The sequence below is a fragment of the Abramis brama genome (assembly GCF_963993115.1).
Source record: "Abramis brama genome assembly, chromosome: 2".
In the NCBI taxonomy this organism is placed as follows: domain Eukaryota; kingdom Metazoa; phylum Chordata; class Actinopteri; order Cypriniformes; family Leuciscidae; genus Abramis; species Abramis brama.
Genome location: NC_139964.1, coordinates 5,697,112 through 5,724,419, shown reverse-complemented (window position 1 = coordinate 5,724,419; position 27,308 = coordinate 5,697,112). Strand labels below are relative to the sequence as shown.

General features: G+C 35.9%; 1 protein-coding gene and 2 long non-coding RNA genes across 4 annotated transcripts in view; 1 reads left to right on the top strand and 2 right to left on the bottom strand.

Moving 5' to 3' along the window:
- LOC311077544 (uncharacterized protein) overlaps nucleotides 1-27,308 on the top strand; it is a 471,588-nt gene that overhangs the window by 170,354 nt on the left and 273,926 nt on the right. The window contains exon 20 of one of the 2 annotated variants that reach the window (XM_084106075.1): nucleotides 72-985. The exons of the other annotated variant lie outside the window; for it this stretch is intronic. Coding sequence (XP_083962201.1) covers nucleotides 72-116 — 45 coding nt within the window. The 3' untranslated portion in view covers nucleotides 117-985. Of the gene's footprint in view, nucleotides 1-71; nucleotides 986-27,308 lie in introns of those variants that run through there. 2 annotated transcript variants of the gene reach the window in all.
- On the bottom strand, nucleotides 8,280-9,761 carry LOC311077563. Its single transcript, XR_014604933.1, has 3 exons — nucleotides 9,657-9,761; nucleotides 9,226-9,408; nucleotides 8,280-8,741 (listed from the first exon to the last, which is right to left on the bottom strand). It is a non-coding gene; the product is annotated as an uncharacterized lncRNA (long non-coding RNA).
- Nucleotides 16,048-20,342, bottom strand: LOC311077561. The gene is made up of 4 exons (XR_014604931.1): nucleotides 20,276-20,342; nucleotides 19,187-19,261; nucleotides 18,831-18,933; nucleotides 16,048-16,795 (listed from the first exon to the last, which is right to left on the bottom strand). It is a non-coding gene; the product is annotated as an uncharacterized lncRNA (long non-coding RNA).

The following is a 27,308-nucleotide window of genomic DNA, read 5'->3' as shown; positions in this document are numbered from 1 at the left end:
TGAGTGTGTTTGAGTGTTTTAATGCTGTGTTTGTGGCTTCAGCTTCTTCATTCTTCCTTTGACTTTCACAGAAACCTCTGCGGAGCGACGGCAGCACAGCAGAGTCACCGATGTAAAGTGCTTACAAACTCCTGAACACAAGGCACTCGAACACTTTCTGTAAAAGACTTTCACAAAGCATTCACAAAGGGTTGTTGTCGTCTGATGAATATTGCAGATGTGGGTTTATCATATAGTGCATGTGCCAACGAGAAAAAAAGAGACAAAAAAGAGAAAATATATTCAATGCAACTGCAATAACTTTATTATCTTTAATCTTTTACTTTACTATGTCTGTTATATTTAACAATATTATTTCATATTTCACTCCTAATAGTCTATTTATAAATGCATTATATTTACCACTATATCTACGCATTATATCTATTCAATGATATACTTTAAAATATGAAACCAAAACCACCAATAGGTGGCAGCAAAGCGTTGTCTAAACAAGTGAGTCATTGAATCATTCACTCAGAGGGTTTGTTTAAAGCGTTTGGTTTATTCCGGCACAAAGCAGTTGATGAGCGAGTTGCACTTTCTCGAGTGCAAGCGGAGGCCTTTTCTGTTACGAAAAACACAGCAAAGGCCGTGTCCGTAATGTAAGAACAGATAAAACTGATCACACCATTATTTGAACATAATATTTAGTTTGTTTTTGTCTTTTCTTTGCAAGTGGAAAGTCTTACATTCAAGATCATGCAAAAGGCAACTTCTTTAAAATGATAAATGTTTTATTGAGGGAGATCTTGGTTTGGTTATGAAGGTGAAACTGTAGCTGGGTTTTAAACAGTAGAGAGAGTTCATTTATGACAGCTTTACTATAGATATTTAATCAGAGACTGTGGATATATACCTTTTTTTTAAAATAATGCAAGTTATATTGTATGTTTGTGTACTAATATTTCCAGAAAATATATTAAAATATATATTTTTTTCCAAATCATTGTGTCCTGTTATTATGCTGATAATTTTACTGAGAAACAGTAGTCCTGATTTTTAGTGTGTCTTAATCTTATTTCTAACCTGTTGTTTCTCTTGTTTCTGCCTCTATTGAATGTAAAGACTGTAACGACCAACAGTTACCGTGAGTGAGATGTCTGTTATATTATATTATATTATATTATATTATATTATATTATATTATATTATATTATATTATATTATATTACATTATATTATATTATTTTATATTATATTATGTAAGATTTAGAGCTGAGGTCATGTGTGAAAGGACAAATCATATAATTTGTCTCGTCAACTTTTCTCGTAAAAATAAAATAATCCTCCCTTGTCTGGATTATGCTACTCTAATTAGTGCCTGAACATTGTATTTTGATCACTTCTTGCGTTGTTTTTGCCTCTTCATGATGACTCGCTTGCTTTAGTCCTCATATGTGTAAGTCGCTTTAGACAAAGCTTTTAGACGTCTGCTAAATTACTAAATGTAAAAACTTACACTGTGTTATGTCTCCCCCTTCAGGTCAGAGGGAGTATTGTGAACAGCAGAATCTGTGCACGTGAGAAGAAATGACCACAACAACAGTCAGGTAAATTAACAATTGGTAAAAACAAAAAGGTCTTAGCAAATAGAAGTGGTGAAAAGTAAATTAACCCTTAAGTGTCTCGTATCTGTTACACAGTTTAGGCTTATTAAAGTATTACAACAAATTGTGAAATAGCGAGTCAGTTTCTTAAAATTCATTCACTAAAATGACTTTGATCCTGATCTCACTGACGTTTTTATACCTTAATGAGAACGTGATCAAAAGGTTCTTAGGACATATTTAGTTGTGAGCTGAGACAGCCCTCATTTGTCATAGGGTTGAGTTCTTACAGGACCCCAAAACAGCCAGTCTAGACACGCAGAACCCGGAGAACCCAAGAGGTCCTCGCTGCAGCCTGTAGCACGATGGATCAGATCCGACACGTACTGGACGCGCATGCGCGGTGATGTGTTTTGGTCTGTAAAAAAAAAAAAAAAAAATCTGAATTTAAGTTAAATATAAATTAGCACTTGAGTGACAACTGTGTGATCTGACTGCTGTGATCAGTTTGTATATTAAACTTAAATTCAGGGTTTTTTTTTTTTGTTTTTTTTTTTTATGTATGTACTGTAGGCCTACATCATGGCATGATGTACGTACATAAAACTCTGTCGCTATAGAAACAAAGACGCTAAAATGCAATCATGCAATGAGCTTCTCTGCTACTTATTGTGAAATTGATTTTTTTATATTTGCTATTAGTATTATCCATACTGCAAAATCCTTATGTTTTTATTCAACTATGTGTGGGCCTAATGAAAAATACAGGACAAATCCCGTCCCTTATTGATTTGATACGGGACGCATCATCTTACTTGTAAATACGGGACCATTCCGTATTTTAAGGGACGGGTGGCAAGAGGAACCTTACGTACAGATCACTGTGGAAAAATTAGTATAGCCATTAAAGAAGGAACTCTTACCAGGCAAAATATCATTAAGCACTTTTTTTTTCTGACAAGATTTCGTTTCTTGATGCTGTTATTATTTTTGCATTTTCCCTTGAATGTGTACTGGTATTTTAAGTTGTTTACAGACCGTATTGTATTGTAGGCCTACCTCTAGGATTAAAATTACTGAGACAATTACTTGACTCATTTTTGCTTCCACTCAACAGCAAATATGACCTGAATAAAATAAAATGTCTTTATTTTAAAATGTTCTGTATACACGCATTAAATCCATCACATTTCGGTTTAAAATCATGTGATTTAAAATGTTGTAAAATTAACTATTTTGCATGTATGCAGAGAGAAACTAGGAAAGCACTACACAAGCACTTCACCATTCCACAACAGTTTTCTTTTATTTTGATTATATATGCCTACATGAGCCTTGCCTATGAACTCGTAGGATTAGGACTGAGGCTAAAGTTCATGTGAATAAGGCTGCATTTGTAGATCAAAGCAGATTCATAAGAATTGTTTCTGTACAAGTGAATTAGTCCCAGATATTATTATTTTTTTCATAAATTAAGTTGTTTGTTCATACATTGTATAAAAACTACATCAACACTAACTATGAGGATTAATTGTATTGCTTTGTGGTTTACAGAGCACAAAGTGATCAAATTAAAAAAAGGTCTTCTGGGACAGAAAGGCAGCTTTTCCACCTTTTGACCACAAGATGTCGTTAGTGTACAATGTGTTGAAAAGCTTCGAGTAATGAACCATTTTACAATAATGAAAGGCACGGTGCTTCACAAAGCTTCATTTCACCACCACTACCTTTTGCTAAGCACAACTTATACACTGTTAGACCTTACCGGGTTTTTTTACAGTAAAATACTGGCAACACTAATTGTGCAGTTCTTTACTGTAAAAAATGCACTAAAACTCAAGTTAACTAATTTCACTTGCAGATACCGACTGCCTTAAATTGACCAACTGTCATTTAAATGTTTTAACTAAAATTTATAATGCATTAATAACGTGAGCAAAGTATTACTGTGAGCTTATTTCATTTGAAACCACAAAAAAACTTTGGTAAATAAAGAGATTTCCACTGGATCAGCAACTACACAGTCACCGCCGTTAAATAAAGCAACATGCAGCGTATCATCAATGTTTGTAGATCTTCTCCTGGACTGAAGCACAGGCTCTACTCTTCTGCACAATGGTGACCCAAAAAATATATTTTACAGTAAACTACTGGCAACAGTGTTGCCAGTATATACCTGTTTTATAACTTACAGTTTATTACTGTTAAAATACATTTTGTGGGTGTGTCTTTTTATCTTACACTGTTAACCCTTTCAACCCCACAGGGAAATCCACACTACAAAGAGTAAAAGTAACATTGAGACAGTGTTGCAGTGAGATAATTAAGGGAATATGTAAGTGATTGTTGAGCATTAGTGATGAACACCTGCTGTTAGAACAGAAAATAGAGAAACACAAGAACTACAACTGACTTCCAGCCATTACACATTATTACACTTATTATTAACCAGTATGACTTTATTTCTGTCATACATCTACAGAAGTTGTTATTGAGATGTTTAATTGAAAATGTTTGGTTTGAAGTTACCGTTATAGAGATCAGTGCTTGCTTTAGTTGGGATGCTGATGCTAAAACATTAGTTTTTCTTTTGCTGCTTGAGCTGTGTTTTTGCAAGTCACACTTGTGCACACACACAGTTTATGAATGATTGCGGTTCATCATATTGCCTGTTCATTCTCAAAGGAATTCATCCTCAATCAAAAGTGTTACATTACCACCACTGTGATACCGCAACAATAAATTACAATGATTCATTTTTTTTTAACACATCATGCATAACCAGAGAAACAGAGCTACACTGACTTTTAGAAACACAGAGATATCACAATTTAGCACATGAATCTCAACAATGGTGGCAATATATATTTTTTTATTCATGCAGCAGTGCATGCTGGGAGTTTTATATTATCCTGGAACCCAGCATGCATTGCGACATGAAACTTTTGATTGTCACCATTGTTGAGATTCATGTGCTGATTGTTGATGTCTGTGTGTGTCTGAGCTAAGTAGGAGTTCAAAAATGTTTTAATGCACTATATGATTACGATATTCTTCAGAAGACCTTCTTATAGTATTGATTTTATGTTGTAGATATACAGATTTGCTAAATAGGAAATACCCATAAATTCAAAGAATAAACACAGAAAAGATCAGAGAATCAGGCATGTCCAGGATGATTATGACATCATCACAAAAGCCAAAAACACCTGATTAACTTCCTCTTGGCTCTTTCTTGCCATAACAAATGTGTTTTATAAACTCACTGTTACAGCAGTCAGAGAGAGATGAATGGTAAGAAGTCAAGAGACAAGAGACCAACTAAAGCAAATACTGATCTCCGTCATGGTGACAACAAACTTTATTATTAACTATCTCTCTGTTAATTCTCAACAAGAACTTTTGTACAAGTATGAAAGAAATAATCGTAAACTGGTTTCACACTCAGTGTTCCTGGAAGTCAATTGTAGTTTTTGTGTTTCTCTTTTTCATTCAGAGTTCATTCACTCTGTCAAGTGGACTATATTAGTGAACTAATGTAGGGAATAGTGAATGAGGGTATAGGGTGTGATTGTGAAAACAGCCTCTGAGTGTCGATTTTGAGCGTTGTTAATTCACAGTATATTCCTGTAGGCTAGTTTTGTTTTCTACGGTATATTACTGTTTTAATGGAAAATGGTATGATATTGTCAGAATTTGGCCTTTTTTTACAGCAAGGGTTAACAGTGTAGGTTACTGTTGCTAACTTAGACAAGCTGTGCAGAACATCCAATGAACCATCAATACTTTCTTGCCACAGATCAGACACTCTGCAATTAAATTTTTAAATAAAGAGTAGGATTTTATTCATATAAAGACACCCACAGACGTCAATAATCAGAATATGAATATTAACAATGGTGTAGTGTTGTTTTTGGCGGCCTGTTTTAATTTTAGTTTTAGTCTAGTCTTTGTGTCAAGCTGTCGTTTTAGTTTTTATTAGTTTTAGTGACGTTCATACTCTTTTTAGTCTAGTCAAGTTTAGGCGACGAAAACTGATGACATTTGTTTTAGTCAATGAAAATTGTATTTTAGTCTCTTTTTAGTAATGCAATTCTATTTAACCCAGTCAATATAGAATTTCAAACAAGGTTATCTTATTATATTTAGTAGCCTATATTTAGGGCTGTGACGGTGGAGGTTTTTTTTTACCTCTGCGGTGGTAATGGACCAACTACCGGCGGTGGTTGGGGGGGTTATTTAAAAAAAAAAAAAAAAAAAAAAAAACTCGTTTTATATTTCCACACAAAGACGCGTGTTATAGCCTGCGCTCTGCGCTCTGAGAGGGATGTGGGACACGAGCAGAAAAGAGACCATCGATCTCTTTATGATATCTTCCTGTTTTCTACTTGATGTAAATTGGTCTGAAGAGGGAATTTTATCCCCCACAAGGGCGAGATATTTAGGCTATGTTTGAGATTGCGCTGCCAGAGAAAGTGAAACTAAAAATCACCCGCGCGTGTGAAACGCGTTTTACAACTAAACTTGACGCGCCCTATGTCTAATATAACAAGCACAAACTGTGTTAAAAAGAATTTGACATGCAAGTACAAATGTAGGCTATCTGTCCTACAGCGTTTTTCTACTTTACCACAGTAAAGAATACGAATATAATAGGCCTAATTAAAAGCGAACCAATGAAGAAACGTTTATAATCCCTTTAGAAAATGGGTGAGACGTGAGTGAAGATTTGGGAAAAGAAACAAGACACACACACACACACACACACACACACACACACAGACAGACAGACACACACACACAGACAGACACACACACACACACAGACACACACACAGACAGACACAGACACAGACAGACAGATAGACAGACACACACACACAGATACACACAGACACAGACAGACACACAGACACACACACACACACACACAGACAGACAGACAGACAGACAGACACAGACACACACAGACACAGAGACAGACAGACAGATAGACAGACAGACACACAGACAGACACAGACACACACACACACACACACACACACACACACACACAGACAGAGACAGACAGAGACAGACACACACACACACACACACACACACACACACACACACACACACAGTCTGTCTGTCTCTGTGTCTGTGTGTGTCTGTGTGTCTGCAATGCATGCTGGGGGCCATTAGTTTTATAATATGGTGGCTCCCAGCATGCATTGCTGCATAAAGCATGTCACCATTGTTGAGATTCATAAGCTAATTCTTGATGTCTGTGTGCGTCTTGAATAATTTGCTCCACAATATTCACAAAAAATAATAAGTCATAATTCAGGGTGTTGGTTCAGTGGCAAGAAATGATCATTGCTGAAAAATTAATATTTTAATATCAAATACAATTTTTGCTAATTTATGAGATTAGTGAGTCATTCTACTTAGGGGTGTTCGGTTCCGTTTTTTTTGGAGTCGACTCCGACTCCTAATTTTGGAGTCAGTGGAATCGACTCCTCGACTCCATTTACTTTGAATTAAAATAGGGTCAGGATTCAGAAGGTGCGTCTCAATATGCTTCCTCGTTTCCTCACTTCTCGCTCGTATGTCCTACGACCCTGAAACCGATCGAGCTCCGCTCTCATGTAGGACATCTAAATTCTTTAATTCCACCGGGAGGAGGGCGAGGAACGAGGAGGCTTCCTGAGGAGTCAAGAGCGAGGATACAAATGTTTCCTATACTAAAATGTTTAATCAACTAAACCTTATAAATCCCCCTCCTTTTCACATCGCAGCTTCTTCAAATCATATTTAAGTGTGCAATATGTTAGTATTAATCATTAAACTTGTAAAAGCAGACTTGTTTTAGACAGTGTATTTATCTATTTATTTTGTATATTATTTTATATAATTTTAATGTAGTGAAGCTATGAACTTTAACTTAAGCATGTTTAACTTTATTTTTTAACTTTTTTTGTTTAACATTGAAAAATATTAGTTATATTATTACCAATAATAACTGTTGTTTAATAATAGTTTTTAATGCACTTGTCATTTAATAATAGAAAATGAACTTCATATAGAGTGAGTACATGCCATTTCACTAATGTTAATGTTCCATCCTCGCATCCTAAGGGGATGGAGGTAAGAGGAAAGGAAACAAGGATGCATATATAAGAATTGACAAGCACACAAAGCATTACATAGTTTTTGTTATACACTTAATTTACTCCCTTCAGTTTTCAGAAGTACAACACTAAACACTATACTCTTATTTACACAGCACTTGTCTTTTAATGTCTTATTTAGGGATAACCTACATGATTACATACATTACCTGGAAATTATAGATATCAAAGCTCTTCTGTAGAAAACGTCTAATTTTGTATACAAATAAGTAAAGGTCATTATTAAAATGTTTAATATTGAAAAATTAATCAACACAGACAAGAAACAAAAATCACCTCTAAGAATGCCTATATGAAATAAAAAAGTATATTTAATGACTGATTGCAACACATTACCAGTTTCATTGCCGTTTTTGCATTTCATAAACACAGCGTTGCTACACATACTATAATACATCATATATTATTCATAAATATGCAAAACCTGCCAATGTATAACAGCATCAAATGTTTTGAAAATGAGAGGTGAATTACTTGCAGTATAAACATTTATTATTAATCTTAAGATCACAGATTTTCATTTACCTTCATTTTTACTCTCTGTAACAACTTATTTTAACCTAAAACTAAATTTTAATATACTAAAATATAATAAATATAATAAAATATACAAATCAGTCAAATGTTTTACTGTTCAGAAATTGTCATTCAGATGTAAGGCAAACAAAGGTGTATCCTTGTTTTAAAAAGATGCTACGGCATATTGCTATTCAGAAAGAGTGTCATCTGAACTTGTTTCGGGTGAAGCCTTGACCGTTTTTTTGAGATTAGTTCTCCAGCTTTTGAAAATACCCGTTAACTTGGTACTGAGGTAGCTGGCACACTGAGGTATTTTCTTGCAAGTTCACGAAGCAAATGAAATTTTGCTTCTTTCGCACTCCAGTACTGGATAGGACATTCTGTTCGAACAATGTTGGGCTCTGCCAGGTACAGTTTGAGTTCAGTTAAAAAATCTTGTCTAGGATTTTGTGATGAAACCTGTAAAAACACATTTTTAATAAAGACAGACATGTGTATATTAGAAAAGGCAAAAATCAAATATCAAATATGTAGTTCACCCAAAAATATCACTTAGTTCTGTATGATTTTACTTAACTTGAGAGAAAATACCTTGAGTTCTTATCCAAAGTGATATGCTTTTATTAAAGGTACACTGTATACAGTGCCTTCCACTAATACTGGAGCAAAGGCTTTTACTGAATAATCTTTTGCTCAGAATATTAACAAACATACTCTGCAAACAACTGCAAACACAACACAGTTGTGAACTTATGATACATCACATTCTTCCATACGTTATTGCTCACATATGTGAGCAGTTACCATACGATACAAATATTAAGGGAAAAATATCAATTGAACTTTCATGAGTCACCTACTTCTTGAATGGCCCAAGGGTAAGCACAGTAAATAAACAACACATTTTCTATCCCTCTGCTATCCTTTCAATTTAATCTCTTACCTGAGTGTCAAAATCATGCCAAAGTTCATTTGCTGTTGAAGAAGCTAAAGGTGTAGATGCTTGTGCCTGTCCTTCTAAAACAAACATTGCACCTTCAGATGAGAGGCTCTTCACAGCCTCATCAGCCTTCTGTGGACTTATGTTTTGAAGCGCGGATCGAGGATGGTTGCTTTTGACAGAAGACTAACAGAAACAACAAAAACAATTCATTGAACAAATCACAATCGACAAGAAATGAAAAACATGAAATAACTCTGTGAATGCACACTTTCCAAAGTGTTCAGAAAGACCATGGCATAAAACCTAATACAATGGGTGTATGTTTGTGTCATTCCAATCCATTACATTAGCAAAAGTACATCAGCTTTCCACAGCCACAGTATTTCTGACCACAGTAAAAAAATCTATATGCATCTCATGGGGAAACATACCGTGAAGTCTCATAGGCACTGCATCTACGCTGAAGGGTACCATTCAGAGCTTCTGCAAGACGATATCCAATGTTACCTTTTTCTTGTTGCTGCATCATACTTGTGGTGACCTTCTGTAGGTTTCGAACCATAGGAATGCATTTGGATGCTGTTACATTGAGCTCTGCAGAGATATCCTCTGTTACCTGAAAGAATGGATGGAGAATCTTAAAAGAGAAAGAGAAAAACAAGAAACAAATTAAAAACATTAAAAATTAATTATTAGTTAGCCCAAAAATGAAAATTATGTCATTTACTCACCCTCATGTTTTTCAAACCTGTATGAGTTTCTTTCTTCATCTGACAGTAGCCATCGACTTCTAAAGCATTTTTTTCTACTTTGGAATTTTACTGTTACAGTTAATTCTGTCTCGTTACCAACATACAGAAAACTCAAACAGGTTTCGAACAACATAAGGGTCAGTAAATGATGGAAATTTATTTTTGGGTGAATTATCCTACACAATACAATGAATGGGGCTGTGATTTAAAGCACTTTCAATCGCATCCCAGTCAGAGCTGAAGAGGACTGGCAGTCCAGCATCTATTGTTGATAAGGCAGCAGACAGTGGGACTTTAACGGCTAGGAAGCGTTCGAGCATCAAGTATGTGGAGTTCCACCTGGTTTCAACTTCTTGTACAAGTTTGTACTCTGGAAGCTTCATTTCCCGCTGATATTTTGAAAGTTTCTCCATAGAGACACAGCTGCTCTTAAAATGTCCAACAATTCTCTTCACCTTCTCTCTGGTTTCGGTTAGCTCAGCAACTGCAGACAGGCCATACTTCACTATAAGATTTAAGGTGTGTGCGAAACAAGGCATGTGCCTTAAAACAAGTTTTTTTACAGCGGCTACCATGTTGGCAGCATTGTCCGTCACAACGCACCCAACTTTGTTTTCAATGTTAAAATCCCTAAAAATCTCATGAAGAGCTGCTGCTATTTCATCGGCAGTGTGCCTCTGTGGGAACCTTTGGGGACAAAAGAAATTGTAATCACAATTACATGTATGCTTAAAACTACAGGAACACCCAAATAAATGGTAACCCTGCCTATGAAAACCCAAAGATTTACAGTTTTCTACATAAAATCATCCTATACAATGTAAAGAACATTCTGTAAAGACAGGGTAGGGTACTCTGTAAAAGGGTAGCTGACAAATAAGTTTGTAATGTCTCATACGGTGTAACAGCACAAATTTAGAAAAAAAATTTCATCAAATTTCAAGAACTCTCTCTCACACTAAAAAATAATTAATTAATTAAAAAATTACCTGTGTACGTCCAATAAACATGACATGAGGCTGTCATCGATAATAAAGTGTGCTGTGACCGCCAAGTATGCTTCTGTGTTTATAGATGTCCACATATCTGTGGTGACAGATATGTGATCAGCTTCCTGTAAACAATAATAATGGTGACAAAATATTGTTAACAAATTTGACAATTTTGTTGACAAAATTTGAACAATACTGTGGCTTTGAAATGTTTTTGATTGTTTTAAATTGAACTGTTTTGACAGCTTTCTCTTGTGGCAACTAGCACCAGCACCCCATCTACCCCTATATCAACATAGATCAAATGAAGGCATTTAGCAAATGCTTTTATCCAAAGAAATTTACAAAAATTATTTTGTACTTGAGCAATTATAACAGAATATAAGATGGCTTGATCGTGAGAAATTATGATATATAAAAAAATAAGCTGAAATCTAAAACTTCAGACAGAGAATCTATTACAGCAAACAAATGGACTATACACACCTCCATTTTCTTTTTCAAAGAAGTCTTGGTGGTATCATACTGTTCTTCGAGGTTTCTAATTAGTGTTGATCTTGATGGGAGTTGATACCTTGGATCTAAAGCATAAACAAACTCTCTAAACCCCTCATCATTGACAATGTTGTAAGGCTGCATGTCTTTCACCATCATTTAGAGGAGCTTGTTATCAAGCCTTTTCTTTGGAATGCTGTTAGCTGCAATGTAAGAAAAAGATTAAAAGTTCAGTTATTTCACACTAATTGTATAGAACTATGTCACGTAAATAATTGGTACTAAAGCCTGTTCAATAAAAAAGAAAATGACTGACAGCCCTAAATAGCAAAAATAATCTGCCTTCACAAGAATAAATATATACATTAATCTATAGTTTCACTCAAACAGAACCCAGCAGTTGCATAAACACAGCCAATAGTTTAAGACTGTGTCTTAAAAACTAGTCTGAACAACTAGAAATTATTTAGGGCTAATTAGTTTTATCTTTGTAATTTAAAATACACCAATCTTCCTTTTAATGTAACAGACTTAACAAAATTATGACCAGTCTTGAAGAAAAAAATTAATTGACTACCATGTAAGACTAGTCTAAGCAGTTTATGCAACTAGCCTGGTGCAAGTAGTCACAAAAGTAGTGGAAGTACTCCCTATATTACATAAAAACTCACGTAGATAAGGATCCTTAATAGCATACTGGTGCATAACTGTCTGAATCGGACGTTTCGCTGGTGGAGGACAGTTTCCTGACTCAGCTCCCTAACAAACAAAATGTCTGCACATGGTCAGATGAAAAAATGCATACAATATCTTTCATATTACTACACATTACATGGTGTGGGTGGGAAAGGGGAAATTAAACCAAGGCCCACCATCTTGTCTAATCTTATTCTAAAAGTGACGTATATTTGTAAGGGTTGTAGGTGATTTTACTGTCATTTAAATTTGATATGGACATTAACTCCTAAATAAACTCCTTATTTGGATTTACATTTCATTAGCTGAATTACGTGTTTTATCTTAATTAAATATTTATCTGGGACTGTACAGGAAAACATATAACTAGCGTTACAGCGTTTACCTCATCCATCTCATCTTGACTGGTGCTTGGCCGTTGAAGAAGACTTGCGAGTTCTGTTCGATGAAACGCTTTCAAGTGTTTCCACATGCACAACGTTGAGCTGTTGAATTTTAAACAACGTTTACAAATATCACAACGAACTTTAGTTTTGTCTTCGGTCTGGTTGAAATATTTCCACACGGTTGAGGTCGGGGTTGCCATTATAAGTTAACGTTACTGGATTCAAAAACAGTCATCACTCAACAGTATCACTCAATCAACCACCACTTACCAATTATGGGCATGTCCCACTCTCACCCTGAGGACTGGTACATGATTGGTTCGTAAAACCTACTGCAGTGTTTTGTGCCAATCACAACCAATTGACTGTATTGAACCACATCATGATTGATTGAGCCGCAAAACAGACCCAACAGAAAAAAACTATCTATACATTATTGTTCTTTGTTTTCCTGGCATTACTTATTTTTTCCTCTCATTTCTTTATCTTTTTGTTTTAATTTCCGTATCTTTACATTCATTATAATCTTTTCGTTATAATGAACTGTTGCTGTGTTGAACTTGAAAAAAACACTCGACACTTGGAGTCGATTCCTGACCTGGAGTCGATTCCGACACTAGGGCTAGTGAGAGTCGAGGAATCGACTCTTTTGGAGTCGACTCCCCATCTCTACTTTATGATGGTTAAAACTCCATCACTTGATCATCTTTGTTTCTGGCATACTTTACCAAAATCTATGTCAAAAATGTTTCCACAGTCTACAATGTCTCTAATAAAAGAAACATTATCAAAGATTCTTCTTCCTGGGACGCAATATGACTGATCTGGATGAACAATAGATCCAATGACTTCACCCAATCTGATTGCTAAAGCTTTAGACAATACTTTAAAGTCGTTACATAATAAACTTCCTGGTCTCCAATTTATGATGTCATTTAAATCTCCTTTTTTCGGCAATAAAGTAATAATTGCTCTCCGGCAGCTTCGTGGCAGTTTTCCATTTACCAAACTCTCATTAAAAACTGTTACCAAGTCTGGACCTATTTCTACCCAAAAAGATTTATAAAATTCAGTTGTAATGCCATCAATACTTGATGCTTTTCCATTTTTTAAGGGCATTTTCAAGCTCAACTAAACTCAAAGTTTTACTAATTTCCTTATTTACATTTTTAGTTATCTGTGGTAAATTTTCAAAAAAATCAAAATTACCATCTTGGTCTTCTGAAATTTGACTTTTATACAAATCTTTATAAAAATGTCCAGCTCTTTTTCTAATATCTGAGGGATTTGTCAATAAAAACCCTTTTTCCGACTGCAAGGCATGAATAAACTTTTTCTGACCATTCTTTGTTTCTAAACTGAAAAAGAATTTTGAAGGAGCATCAATTAATTCTGCACTTTGGAAACGTGATCTAATGATAGCACCTTTTGTTGTACAACCTAGCATAGCGGCTAACAAATTCTTTTTTTTTTAATGTGTCATCGGCGTTCTCACTGGTTTGCGTTTTTGAAGTTTGCGCAGAAAGAACTTAAGAGTTTTCTGTTAAAACGTGTTAGCGGCCCCTAAGTTAATAACTAATGGTCTTTGTGACGGAAGTGAATCAATCAAACTAACTTTAGCTGGACAATAACTTTATTCTAGAGCTGCTATAAAGCCAAAACAATATCTGTTACTTTCATTTCCTATTATCAATGTAAAGCTGCTTTGTGTAGCAGTATGAGTTTAACTCGTAACTACTCGGCATTCTATTGGCCAATCGCTGCCACAGCCCCCTATAAATACAGGTAGTTGCCCTTCTGACTGCCTCTTGCTCGCTGGTGACGGAAGTGTGTCATACTTCCGGGTCACTCGCTCTGTGTTTTGCTGCTGCGTTTCTACAGGTAAAGTAGCGGCTCTGCTGTCTCTGCCCTCATTCCATTTGGTATCGGCCGCTGTTATGTTTACTATGCATTGAACGTTCATAGATCTCCGGTTGGCGGGCCAGTCCTTCACTCCGTCGTTCAACGCATTCAAAAGCGGATGTTACTGAAAGCTGCCTGTACTGTTTGTACCCTTTGAGCTGCCTCCTCCTGGGTGATACAAAACGCTGCTTGATCGGTATGTAGGATATATAGTGTAGGATTTATTTGTTTGATTTGGGGTTAATTCATTTTTTTTTTAATAAATAACAGGAACCGGGCTGGTTCAACGGGAGATCGACTTCAGTTGCAGAGCATTCATTCACTAGCTGCTGTTTTGCCTGGATTGCTGTTTGTTTAACGCACATTTTGAATATTGTACAATCAACCTTAACGTCATCTGATTTCTGCACGTCCGTCCTGGAGTGTTGCTTGCTTAACGTGTATATTTTGAACATTGTATCAGCAACTTTACTCGATCGCGCTACCTGCTCGTCCTGGACGGCTGTTTCCTTGTGTGTTTTGAACATTACGTACCAGCAACTCTAACGTCACTCGATCACTGTACAGCTGTCTTTTAATGCAGATTTTGAACATTGCATCATCAACTTTACTCGATCGCTGCCCGCCCGTTCTGCCTTCACGGCCACTGGACACTCACGGCCGTACGTTTGACTGTGCGAGCCTCTAGTTTGACGTGGGCCAGTGTTTTAACTGGTTGAATGCAGTTGAAGGGGTTGGCTCTTTACAGTTATAATTTGAGTTAAGTGTTTATATTTCTCTTTTATTATTTTGTTTTCAATTTAGTTAATTTGTGCTTCTAGTTTGTTTCTTTATCAGTGATTTTGTTTCTTTATTAGTGATTCTAGTTTATCTCGTTAGATAAACTAATCCAGTTAATAGATTTATTTATATTTTGTTTTCTTTTGTCTTATTACTGAATTTGTTTTCCTTGGCCAAGGTTTCATTGTACTTTAATCCATGTTTATTTTGTCTTTCTTTGTTTGAGAAGTGTCTTAGAATTGATCTTCTATTTTTTTTGTGGACTGCCTTCTGGAACCATTGTTGGTTCTGGCAGTTTGGCTATTTTGTGATTAAGATTATTTTATTTTGTTTTTTTTTATTTAAATATTATATTGGCTTTTCTTTTTCTGTTGAGTGAATCCCCCTTGATCGTGTGTGTCTGTTTCAGTTGCTGAGAGCCGAAGGTGGTGGTGTTGGTGTCTGGGTGGTGGTATCCCCCTCCTGCGTGCTGTGTTGTCTACCCCGTTTCCTTTGCTGTGTTCACTGTCCCATCCAGCAGAGCCATGTGGGGCCCAAATGGGTTTGACCTGGGCTATCTAACTGGGACCCAGCCAGTTTTGCACCCAGTTTCCATGTAGGCCCCACATGGGTTTGCCCACACTGTAAAAAATAAAAAGTTGAGTAAACTTAAAAAAGTGAAGCAACCAGCTGCAAAGCATTTTTGAGTTTACTCAACTTCAGTGGTCGAAGTTCATCCAACTACCAGTCCAACTCAAAGAAACGAGTAAGCACAACTACAGAGGTCCTGAAGTTCAGTAAACTCAAAAAAGCTTTGCAGCTGGTTGCTTCACTTTTTTAAGTTGATTCAATTTTTAACTTTTTTAAGTTGATTCAACTTTTTTACTTTTTTAAGTTGATTCAACTTTTTCAAATATCTCACCCAGATACTTGTACAGCCTTCACATTAAGAATCCAAATGCAGGGAGTAAACCATACTGTAAATACAACACAATACAAAAGACATTGCTATCATTACAGAACTTATTTATTGACAAATATTCTGCAAAACAACACATTTTCTATTTGCATTAGGTACACATATTTTAAGGTGATGAAGTTCTATTCCACTCTTCAAGATTTATAAAAAAAGAAAAAAAAAAAGAAAAAGACTATGCACAAAATTAGAGTACAAACTGGAATAAATAAATGCTCAGCCTTACAATTATCCATATGGATTGCAGCTACTTGGACAATCTTTTGAAGGACTATGCAAAAAAAAAAATAAAAAATTCAGCCTTGCGGAGCACTTTAGGTCAAGATAAATAAACGTTTTTTTTCTAAACAAACTAAACAATTTTTTTCTTAACCAGTTACTACTGGTGTATTTTAATGCTTTAGAATAGTTAACATTGGGGCCATAAATCAAGCCAAAGAGGAGAGTAACAACTGTGGCAAAGGTCTTGCACATTATCTGGCCCAAACTGCTCTTATAGTACTACAGAGAGGCACCTTATATTTGGGTTTGAGTGGAGAGTGGCAACATCATCTTCAACGATAGTTAAGGTCCTCATCTTCTCCCCTTGTGAATGTCTCCTGGCTCTGTGTCCTGCAGTAGAAAATAAATCAGCATAAAATTAGGGTCATTTTTTTATTGTATTGAATTATGTTAGACCACAGAGTGTTCCTAAAGGTCTGCTCATGTAACTTCACTTGAAAAGTAAAGGTGGTCATGTTTTTTAAGCATGTTCAAATTCAGCCATAGAGCTAAAACTGATAAACGGAAAACATTTTCCCAACTCCAAACAATGCCATATCAGCATTGATGTGATTGCCTGTGGCACTCGTCCACAGCAGAATCCACGGCCATTCTGATTTAATGCTTTATTTAGTTTTAGTTTAGTTATTTTAGGTCACCCAAAATCGTACATGTATTAAGGCACACATTCTGTTTATCACCCAAAACTGGTCATATTGCATCAGTGAAGATTGGTTTAAATCACTAGAGTCACATGGATTACTTTCATGCTGCCTTTTCTTGTTTATATCTCCTATATTCATATTCTTTCATATTATATTAATTTTATTTACTCTGCTATTGCTACATTACTGTTTAACCTTATGATTGTGCACTGTATTGTTTTAACAGGTTAGATATCAGAGGGAATGTCTCCGGACAGTGTTGTGAAGCAGTAATTTCCCACTGTCTTTGCTTTGGTAAAATAACAACTTGTTGAATTTGTGCTATCAGATGAAGTCAAACTGATCACTGAGAAAGTTTCAACTACAATTATTTAATAAAGTAATTTTTACCATGACTTTGTCTGTTGATGATAAGTTTTGTATATCACACAAAACCTATCTCTTAACAGCATCTGGTAAATAGTAGGGGTGTAACGGTACGTGTATTCGTACCGGACCGTTTCGGTACAGGGCTTTCGGTTCGGTGCACGTGTGTACCGAATGACTGAACGCAATATTTTGTGTGCGGAACATAGGTACATTTTCGTGTTTCCACACGAACATATTAAGTGGCGGAAGTCTCCGCGTTCAGCGCAAATCCCGCCCTGCAGCTGATTCTAATGTTTTACCCGTCGTCACTGTAAACTAAACCAATGAAATAGACTGCAGGGCGAAAAAAAACTTTTCCGCTCCGTGTGCGCCGCCGCACTCTCCGTTCCGCGTGCGTGCGTGTGTGTGTGTGTGTGTGTCGGCCCGCTGCGCTGTCTGCTCATTGTTCGAGTCCGTGTTTGCGCTGCGCGTTCTGCTGTGTCGTTAACGGCCCAAACACTCCAATCATGTACCGATCACGCACTGGAAAAGCAAAGTCCGCTCAAATAAGGTGAAATTTCTCTGTAGTACACTTCTGTTTGCTGAGCTGGTATAGTTATGCTGGCAACAATGTTAAAATGACCTGCTCTGATCACATGCTCTGGTAATAATAGCTTTGTACTATAGCTTTGGACTATATTTTATTTTGATAATTAGTAAAAATCTTAAATTGATTATGTTGATTGATTATTGAAAAATAATAATACATTGATATATTTATGTTTAATATTATTTTAATATAGGGCTATTTTCTGTTCCTTTTTTCCCCGTGTTTCATTTAATTAGGTGATTATAAGTTTAATTATTGATGATTACAAGCTTGTCGGAATTGCAATTAATTACAGCAAATTGTGCAATTAATTAGTTCTTTTTTTATTTTTATCGATTCCCAGCCTTAATTTTTAAATATGAGCAGGCCTACAAGCTGGGATTGGTATGCTGCACTGTAATCATAGTTATTTATTTATATTTTTCATTATATTTTATTATGTGATATTGGTTTGAGACTGAGAGCATTTTATTTAGTGGAGAACTTTGCAGCAGTATTTTATTTCTTATTCTTTTTTTTTATTTTATATATATTATTATATTTTATTAAAAAAGTGTAAAAAAATTGTTAAAAAAAAGTTTATAGTAATAAACAACCTGCAGTTTAATGTTTGCATTTCTTTCCCTTACTGTACCGAAAATAAACCGAACCGTGACTTTAAAACCGAGGTACGTACCGAACCGTGATTTTTGTGTACCGTTACACCCCTAGTAAATAGGTGAAATATATCAGGTGTGAGTGTATATGCTGATGATCTTCTTACCAGGCAAGTCTTCAGGATGTTTCCAGACTTTTCCCTCATAAACAAAGGCAGACCTTTAAGAGTTGTAGACTTTCTTTGAGGAAGCACATTGGAGTTTCTGTGTCTGAAAGACAGAAAAACAAATACGGAACAAGTTATATACAAAGTGAAGCATGGGAATTACCTTGAAAAAGAGATGGCACCATTCAGCCTTTAACCAGAGAGATATGATCACATGCAAAATAATTACTTGATGATCAAGTGAGGATCTTCATCTCCACCACTTGCTCTGTACAACTAGATGTGTATTCATTTAACAAAGAGAAAAAGGTGCTCTTCGGATGAGTTTGTGTGATACTGTAATACTCAGCACTCACCTGATCTTTTAAAAAAATAAAGGCCACTGTTTTAGCACATCCAAGGATCTTGTCACTGTACTGATGTTCTTTAGTCTAAAAAGGACAAATACAACAGAACAAAGATACATAATTTTATTAAACAAAACAACAACAAAAAAATCAGTTACAGTAGGTTAATTTAACATGTAGCAAAAATAATACAGAAAATGAATAATCAAATGTGAAAAAGAATCAATGCATAGTTTTCACTGTATTTACAGCGATTTTGTCTTTTGTTAATTGATTAACATTAAGGATTTAGCCTAATATTTGTTTAAGGATACACAATATTTTTATCCTATTCACTTTAAAACATACCGCACACATACTACCCATTCTATTATTTGATATGCAAAGCTAACATACATATTTTTAACATAACACATTAGTTTTGCATAGACTTGTATTATTAAATTTTTCCTCTAAATTGTATTGTATTTAATTATATTGCACTACTGTAGAATGACTGAGCCTCAACCTAAGCATGTACAAATTGTAACTGAAATTTGTATACGTGACAAATAAACTTGAAATTAAATTGAACGGACTGCGGTCACTTTAAGAGCTCGTGGATCTAATACTGAAACATCTAGGTTTCACCAAATTGGTTATGCTCACTTAAGACATTGCCGACTGTGTTTACTTGAATACTTTTTTTGTTTTGTTTTTTGTTATTGACATAATTGTATGTGTATGTCATTATTAAATCGCAATACGCCACGAAAGATGGCTGAATTCGCACTCAGATTCTGTCCGAGTCCGAGAGAAGCGGCTTTCTGTCTCTCAATCAGCGCAAGCACCGCATTTAAGTCTTTATTCACGACTTACTGAGCTTAACATTTTTAACATCTTTTAAACACCATGCACGTCCTTGTCCTTCTTTTTCAAGCATGTTTCCTCACTCTGGGTAACGTTAGCACGTTAAGTAGCAATGTGCTACGTGGATAATCTAACAATAGAAACTTATCGTCACCACGAAATATATCTTTTAACATAATACTATATTTTATCAACATATGTGTGCAATTTATAGCCTATTTTCATTCATAAAGCTTAAAGAAAACTTACCGCAATCAGATGAAATCCAGTCCCTTCGATAGCGTGGTTGGAGGAGGAAACCCTAGGGCTGGGACTCGATTCCAAAAAGAATCGATTCCTCGATTCCGAGGCGTTGGGAATTGAGAGTCGATTCCAAAGGTTGGAATCGATTCCATTAGGGGAATCGACTCCTCTATAAGATTTTTTTTTTTAACACAAACCGCGGCCAGTTGCTGAATTCATCTGTCAACACAATCACGTCACCTGTAAAGAAATAAAGTTCAGACTACTAATATACTATAGTGGCCACGCGACCTACAGTAGGCTACATTTATTGCATTCGCCGCGTGAGCTGGAGGAATGGTTACTGTGGGAACAGTGCTTGTGTGTAGGGGTGCGTGCGAAACATAGACGGTATGAACATTATAGTGTGCACGTGACCTACGTATGACACAGACAGAAAAGAGCTCTTTTCGTGCTTTATTTGTGTCGCCGCAGGTGTGCGTGTAAAATAGTTTATATGTGTAAAGGCCTAAAAAAAAGTGAATATGTGTAAAGGCCCTAAAAAAAGTTTATATGTGTAAAGGCCCTAAAAAAAAAAAAAAGTTGTGTAAACTAAAAGGCCTAAAAAGTTTGTAGCCTATGTGTAAAGTGTGCATGAGTCTGTTCCTGAACAAAATGCTTTTAGAATTTAACAGGAATTTTAGCTATAGTTTAATGATACTGGATGAAATATATATACCACAAATAAATAAAAATCGATCTATCCACATACATAAGTGTATACACTTAGTATGTGGATAGATCGATTATGTGTGTGTGTCTGTGTGTGTGTGTGTGTTTGTGTGTGTTATTAGTTAGGTATGTATGTAAAATAAAATCTACCACATATGTAGGCCTATATGGTGAACATATTCCTAGTCTTTACACTGTACTGTCTACACCTGATGCAGGAAGCACGACGTGACAAATCCCCGAAGTAAATGCCTCGTTCTATTTATGACCAGCACTCGCAAGTCGCAATACGTCTATAGGAAGGACAAATGGATTTGCAACGGTCGCTTTGTCACGCCCGGTGTAGAGAGTTTCTCGCTGTGTGGCACGGTAAGACGCGACAATGTTAGACATGCTGTTGGTATTAAAAAAGAAAAGAATCGAAAATAACAGTGAGGAATCGATTCCAAGAATCGATTCTTTTCGATTCCAGAAACAGGAATCGGAATCGGAATCGATTCCAAAAAATCCGGAATCGAACAGCCCTAGGAAACCCCAAGTAACGTACAGCGAGACAGACTGCGCATGCGCGATGACGGGAAGTTAAACGTTCGAACTATGAAATCAAAATATTAAGTTTTCTCAACTTAATTGTTTGTGTTCATTGGACAAAATAGTAGTGCACTTGCAGTTAAATAGTTTTTATAAGTAAACTCAACATTACAGTAAAAAATTTGCCCACTCAACTTAAAATTTTAAACTGAGTTAACAATTTGCAAGTTGGATTTTTTACAGTGCAGATGAAATGAACACTGCTTAGTGTGCACACTACAGGCTGTTTAATGTAACACTTAATCAGTGTTGGAGGTAATGAGATAATTAAGTGATTGAATAATGATTTTGTATTAGTGAAGAACACCTGCTGTTAACAAGCATAATCACTGAAGGAAAGAGAAACACAAGAACTACTTCCAGCCACAGCCTTGGATGAAATCAACTGAAGATAAAATACATTACATCTCTCAAGATCTCATTAAACAACTCCACAAACAGCATTACCAGCTTCACTTATTACTAACCAGACTGACTTTATTTATGTCAGACATCTACAGAAGTTTGTATTAAGAATTAAGAAGAGGTTTAGATGTTGATTACTTATTTGAAAGTAATAGTTTGATTTGATGTTACCATTGTGGCGATCAGTGTGTGCTTTAGTCAGGCTCTTGACTTTTCAACATTTGTTTTTCTCAGGCAGCTGTGTCTGTTTGTTATGATGAGAACAGCAAGAGAAAGTATAATCAGATGCTGTAAGCTGGTTGCTGATGAGAATATAATCATCATATATTGGCTTATCTCATTGATATTATGTGGGAGGTTTATACGGGTAGTATGTTATTAATTCTGTTTTATTGTTGTGATTCTACAGCAAGAAAATAATAGAATTTAATCAGAACATCAAACGATTTTTAACACCATTTACATATTTTGGGCTCCTGTGAGTTTTACTTGCACACAGGCATCAAGAATCAGCATATGAATCTCAACAATGGTGACATGCTTCATAGTGCAATGCATTCTGGGAGCCATGGATAAGTTTCGTATGATGCACTCAGAATGCATTGCACTATGAAGCATGTCACCATTGTCAAGAGCCTGACTAAAGCACACACTGATCGCCACAATGGTAACATCAAATCAAACTATTACGTTCAAATAAGTAATCAACATCTAAACCTCTTCTTAATTCTTAATACGAACTTCTGTAGATGTCTGACATAAATAAAGTCAGTCTGGTTAGTAATAAGTGAAGCTGGTAATGCTGTTTGTGGAGTTGTTTAATGAGATCTTGAGAGATGTAATGTATTTTATCTTCAGTTGATTTCATCCAAGGCTGTGGCTGGAAGTAGTTCTTGTGTTTCTCTTTCCTTCAGTGATTATGCTTGTTAACAGCAGGTGTTCTTCACTAATACAAAATCATTTTTCAATCACTTAATTATCTCATTACCTCCAACACTGATTAAGTGTTACATTAAACAGCCTGTAGTGTGCACACTAAGCAGTGTTCATTTCATCTGGGCAAATCCATGTGGGGCCTACATGGAAACTGGGTGCAAAACTGGCTGGGTCCCAGTTAGATAGCCCAGGTCAAACCCATTTGGGCCCCACATGGCTCTGCTGGCTGGGGTGTTTTTCAGTGTTTGTGTGTGTTCACGTGGTGACCTTTCCTGGGATTTCTTCGTGCCTTGTGACTCCTTTCTCCTCCACCGGTAAGCCTCAGCAGCAAGTATGAATGTGTTCTGAATTGTTTTAAATTATTGAATAAAATTTATCTCTTTTAAAAACTGAACTTCGTCTCTGGCTGAATTGTTTACTTACCTGTGTGTCCTTAAGTGAATCAATAGTATTGCAATTAGGAAATAAAGAATCATTCTCTGGGTGAAATTCCCAGGGTGGCGTAGTCAGTGTTTTTGGGGCAGGTTCCACTTAGACTATAACCTCCTCAGTACTGTTTGGCTCTCTGTATCGCCACATTTGGAACAATCTACATTGTTAAAAGCGCTATATAAATGAAGATGACTATTTGTGCTGTACGAGGAGAGGCTTCAATCTCTGTATTCGCCCCAGAGTACTCCCTCGCATTCCTGGCTGTGGAAGGAACCAGCCAAACACCATTTTCATCCTGTTACACATCCTTCCATCCTTAGACATACCGACGGATGTCCAAACGGGTCAAACCGCTGACTTTGTGCCATCCAAAAAACGCTGGCGGTCCGCCAGGTCATTGTTAGATATTTTCCTCTTCCTTTAAACAAATAACAGGCTAACTATTAAAACAGCTAAAGACTTTCAGGATAAAAAGTAACAGTCAACAGGAGATTTTCTTTTGGGAATTGCATATATCACAAACCTTCAAACAGCATAAAATAAATACTCAAAATTTTTTTTTGATCATCTGATCACATTTTCTCTTACTGTTCTTGCCATTACAAACTAACATTGAAATATAACATTACAATTAAGTTAATTAAGTTCAATTATCCTAAAATTTATATTTTTACAAATAATCCATATTTGTTTTGGTTGAATGTAAAAATATTAATTTTAGAATAATTGAACTTAATTAACTTAATTGTTTTGGACAAAATTAAGACTGTTAAACTTATTGAACTAAACGGCATTGTATTAACCTCATGTAATTAACTTAAGTTAATTGAAATAAATAATGTTACATAAATACAATGTAACCTTGTTCTCCCCTCAACAAAGAATAAAAAGACAAGTCCCTCCCCTATTTTCCTCTGGTGGTTCATTTCATAAGTGCCGAACGGTCCCTAACTGTTTCTGAACATGGAGCTAAAATGGAAACTTCTTTTGGGTGAGTAGCCTATATTGTTTTACTCTGTTCACATCTGAAGTGTATTTCTGATGCACTTTAGCTGGATTAGTAGTCAGACAGCAGCTGGGAACATGTGTCAAAGACCACTAGTACAGAACTGTGCCTGTCTGTGTTAAACAAGACTTCTTCTTTAAGATCAATGATTTCTGTTGTTATAAACTTGAAACCAGAGAGACTTTGAGGATATTATTCACAACCCAGTATCAGTTTCTTTCTAATACACCAACACAACCAGAAACTGCCCCAGTGTAAGAAAGACTGACAATGTGGAAATGATTGTGAAATAGTGCATAAAAGAGTTTTTTTTTTTTTTTTTTTTTTGACCACTCACATGAGTAGGCTACAGCACATGATTTGATTTTTGATTTGATTTATTTTATTTTCACAACAAAAGCATAAAAAACAGTGTTATACGTTTACAAAAATGTGAATACCCATATACATGCTCACGATCCCGATCGAAGGTCTGGAGGAGCTGTCTGTATATTAAATACAAGTTATTCTCTGTCTGCAGCTTTTATGACATGCTGCATCAATTATTTCAGAAAATATTTTGTCACCAGAAGCCAAATTAGCTACAAAAATGACCGTTTTTATTTACAGCCATGAGGCTCAATGTTTTACAATTTCCTCTGTCTCATACAGGTATACAACAGAAAACAAAATATAGCTTCGTTAAAGTGGCACTCAAAATTACAATTTCATATTCGCAATAAATCAGTACAGGTTGTCTTTAACATCTGAACTAAAGTACATGGTATGCAGATTAACACCGAAGTTTAACAAACTTTAAAAATGCAGCAAATATTTGGAAAAGGCTAAAATGTGCAATATCTTATCACTGAACATACAGAGTTTGGTATATCTCCGCTATATCTCCGTCTTTAGGACATTTACCAACACGCTCCCTTCAACTACAAGCAAAAGTGATTAAAATACATTGAACGTCATATACAAATGAATTTGTTTAAGAAATCAAAACCAATATGAATCGCTGAGAGATATGGGCTGGGTTTCCCGAAACCTTTTTAACGCTACGTCGTTCTTAAATTACACCTTAAGCTGTACCTTATCGTTAATACGTGTTTCCCGAAACGTTCTTAGTTAAGTAGCCTATACCTTCTGTAAGTCATACGTTCGGAAGGTTGGTCTGGACCACTCTTAGCTTTACCTTATCACTGTTGCAGGTCTATATGAATATAATTCTGAAGTTTTAATACACCGAGACAGTGTTCATTTAGGCCAGTGTTACTCATTGTGCGGCTCGCCAAGCTTTAATTTGTGGCTCGCATGGCGGTAAATATTGATAATGCATTCACTAGAGACATTTCATAAAAACATTAATAACAAGTAGGGCTTTAACACAACCCGTTAAAAACTAAAAGTGTCAGCTCTATTACAAATAACTTCGATCGGATTGAAAGGGGTGGTTTATCGAGAGAACGTGAAAAAACTTGATCGATTGAAAACCGAAACTGAAAGGACGACGTATGACGCGCTGAACGAGCTGTTCTCCTGATAAATAAAGAGTCATATAAATGAGTATCCTCTCATTCTATAATTCTCCTTTCACTCAGCATCTGTGAAGTGAAGCAGGACAACGGCTCAGCAGTCCTTGTTTCAGATTATCATACAGACGAGACGACTGGTTTAGGGCATTTTTACTGCGTGATAAATACAAACAGCACGGCACAACGGTTGTTCATATTCCGATTTGAATCTATTGACTTATAAACACGCACATCAACCCGATCATGTATCACATCACGATGTTTAGCGTTCATGTAAACTACAATACATTCAGATTCATCAATCAGAATGAATTCAGTCCGACTGAAACAAAAGTTGTGCATGTAAATATCCAGTCTCTGCAGAGAAGCCAGTTATATGGCGGTCTTTCCAGCTCTTAAAGGTGCTCTAAGTGATGTCACGCGTTTATTTAGGCCAAAATATGTTTTTGTCACATACAGCAAACATCTCCCCACCATCCGCTAGCTGCCTGTCCCCTGAACACACTGTAAAAAAACGCGGTCTCTCTAGACACCACAGGCTCCACAAACAGCAACAAAAACAAACTGGTCTCACACACACCACGAAAACATAACAAACTGTTCCAGCCAATAACTGACAAGAATGATTTGGGGGTGGGGTTTGGGGGGTTAGTGCGCGGATGAGGAGGAGGGAGGGTCGAGCTAGCCTCCGTTTTTTTTTTGTTTTTTTTTTTCATTAAAGGAAATCATCTTGTCTCAGTTACAAATTTGACTGATAAATCATAAATAATGTTGTTTTTTTTCACCCTTTTGTATTTATTGCATTGCATGTTGTAACTTTTTATATACTTTGCAGTAAATGGCTCTCCTACTGACTTTGTCCTATCAGTGCGGCTCTCATGAAAAAAATAGTGAAGACTACTGATTTAGGCTAATTCAAGTGTTTTCATGCAAAAAATAAAATTGTCAATCACACTGATTGTTGTTAGAATTTTAATTATATTATTATTATATATTATATTATTAATTTAATAAAAGAGCGCTTTTAAAGGCCAGTGAAAGCATAGGCTACTGTCAGTTAAGTTCTATTCGGGACGCTAATATTGTTTCTCATGGGCTCGTCCGGTATTTTAAACATTTACAGGGGTAAGTTGGTGATTTTAGTGCCGTCCGAATCCATAATATCAGTGTTTTTTCTCACCCAACCCGCGTAAAAATCCCTGGCCAAATTATACCTACTGTTTTTTGACAAACAGGTCGTAGGCTACGTTAATTTAATTGCCGTCTGAATCCACATCTCCGAGTTTACAAGAAGAGTTCCAGGATTGTATAAAACTCCCAGCATGCACTCCTGCATGAATAAATAAATACAAATAAATTATTGCCACCATTGATGAGAGACATATGCAGATTTTTGATATTTCTGTGTTTCTACAAGACATTGTAGCTCTGTTTAAGGCTG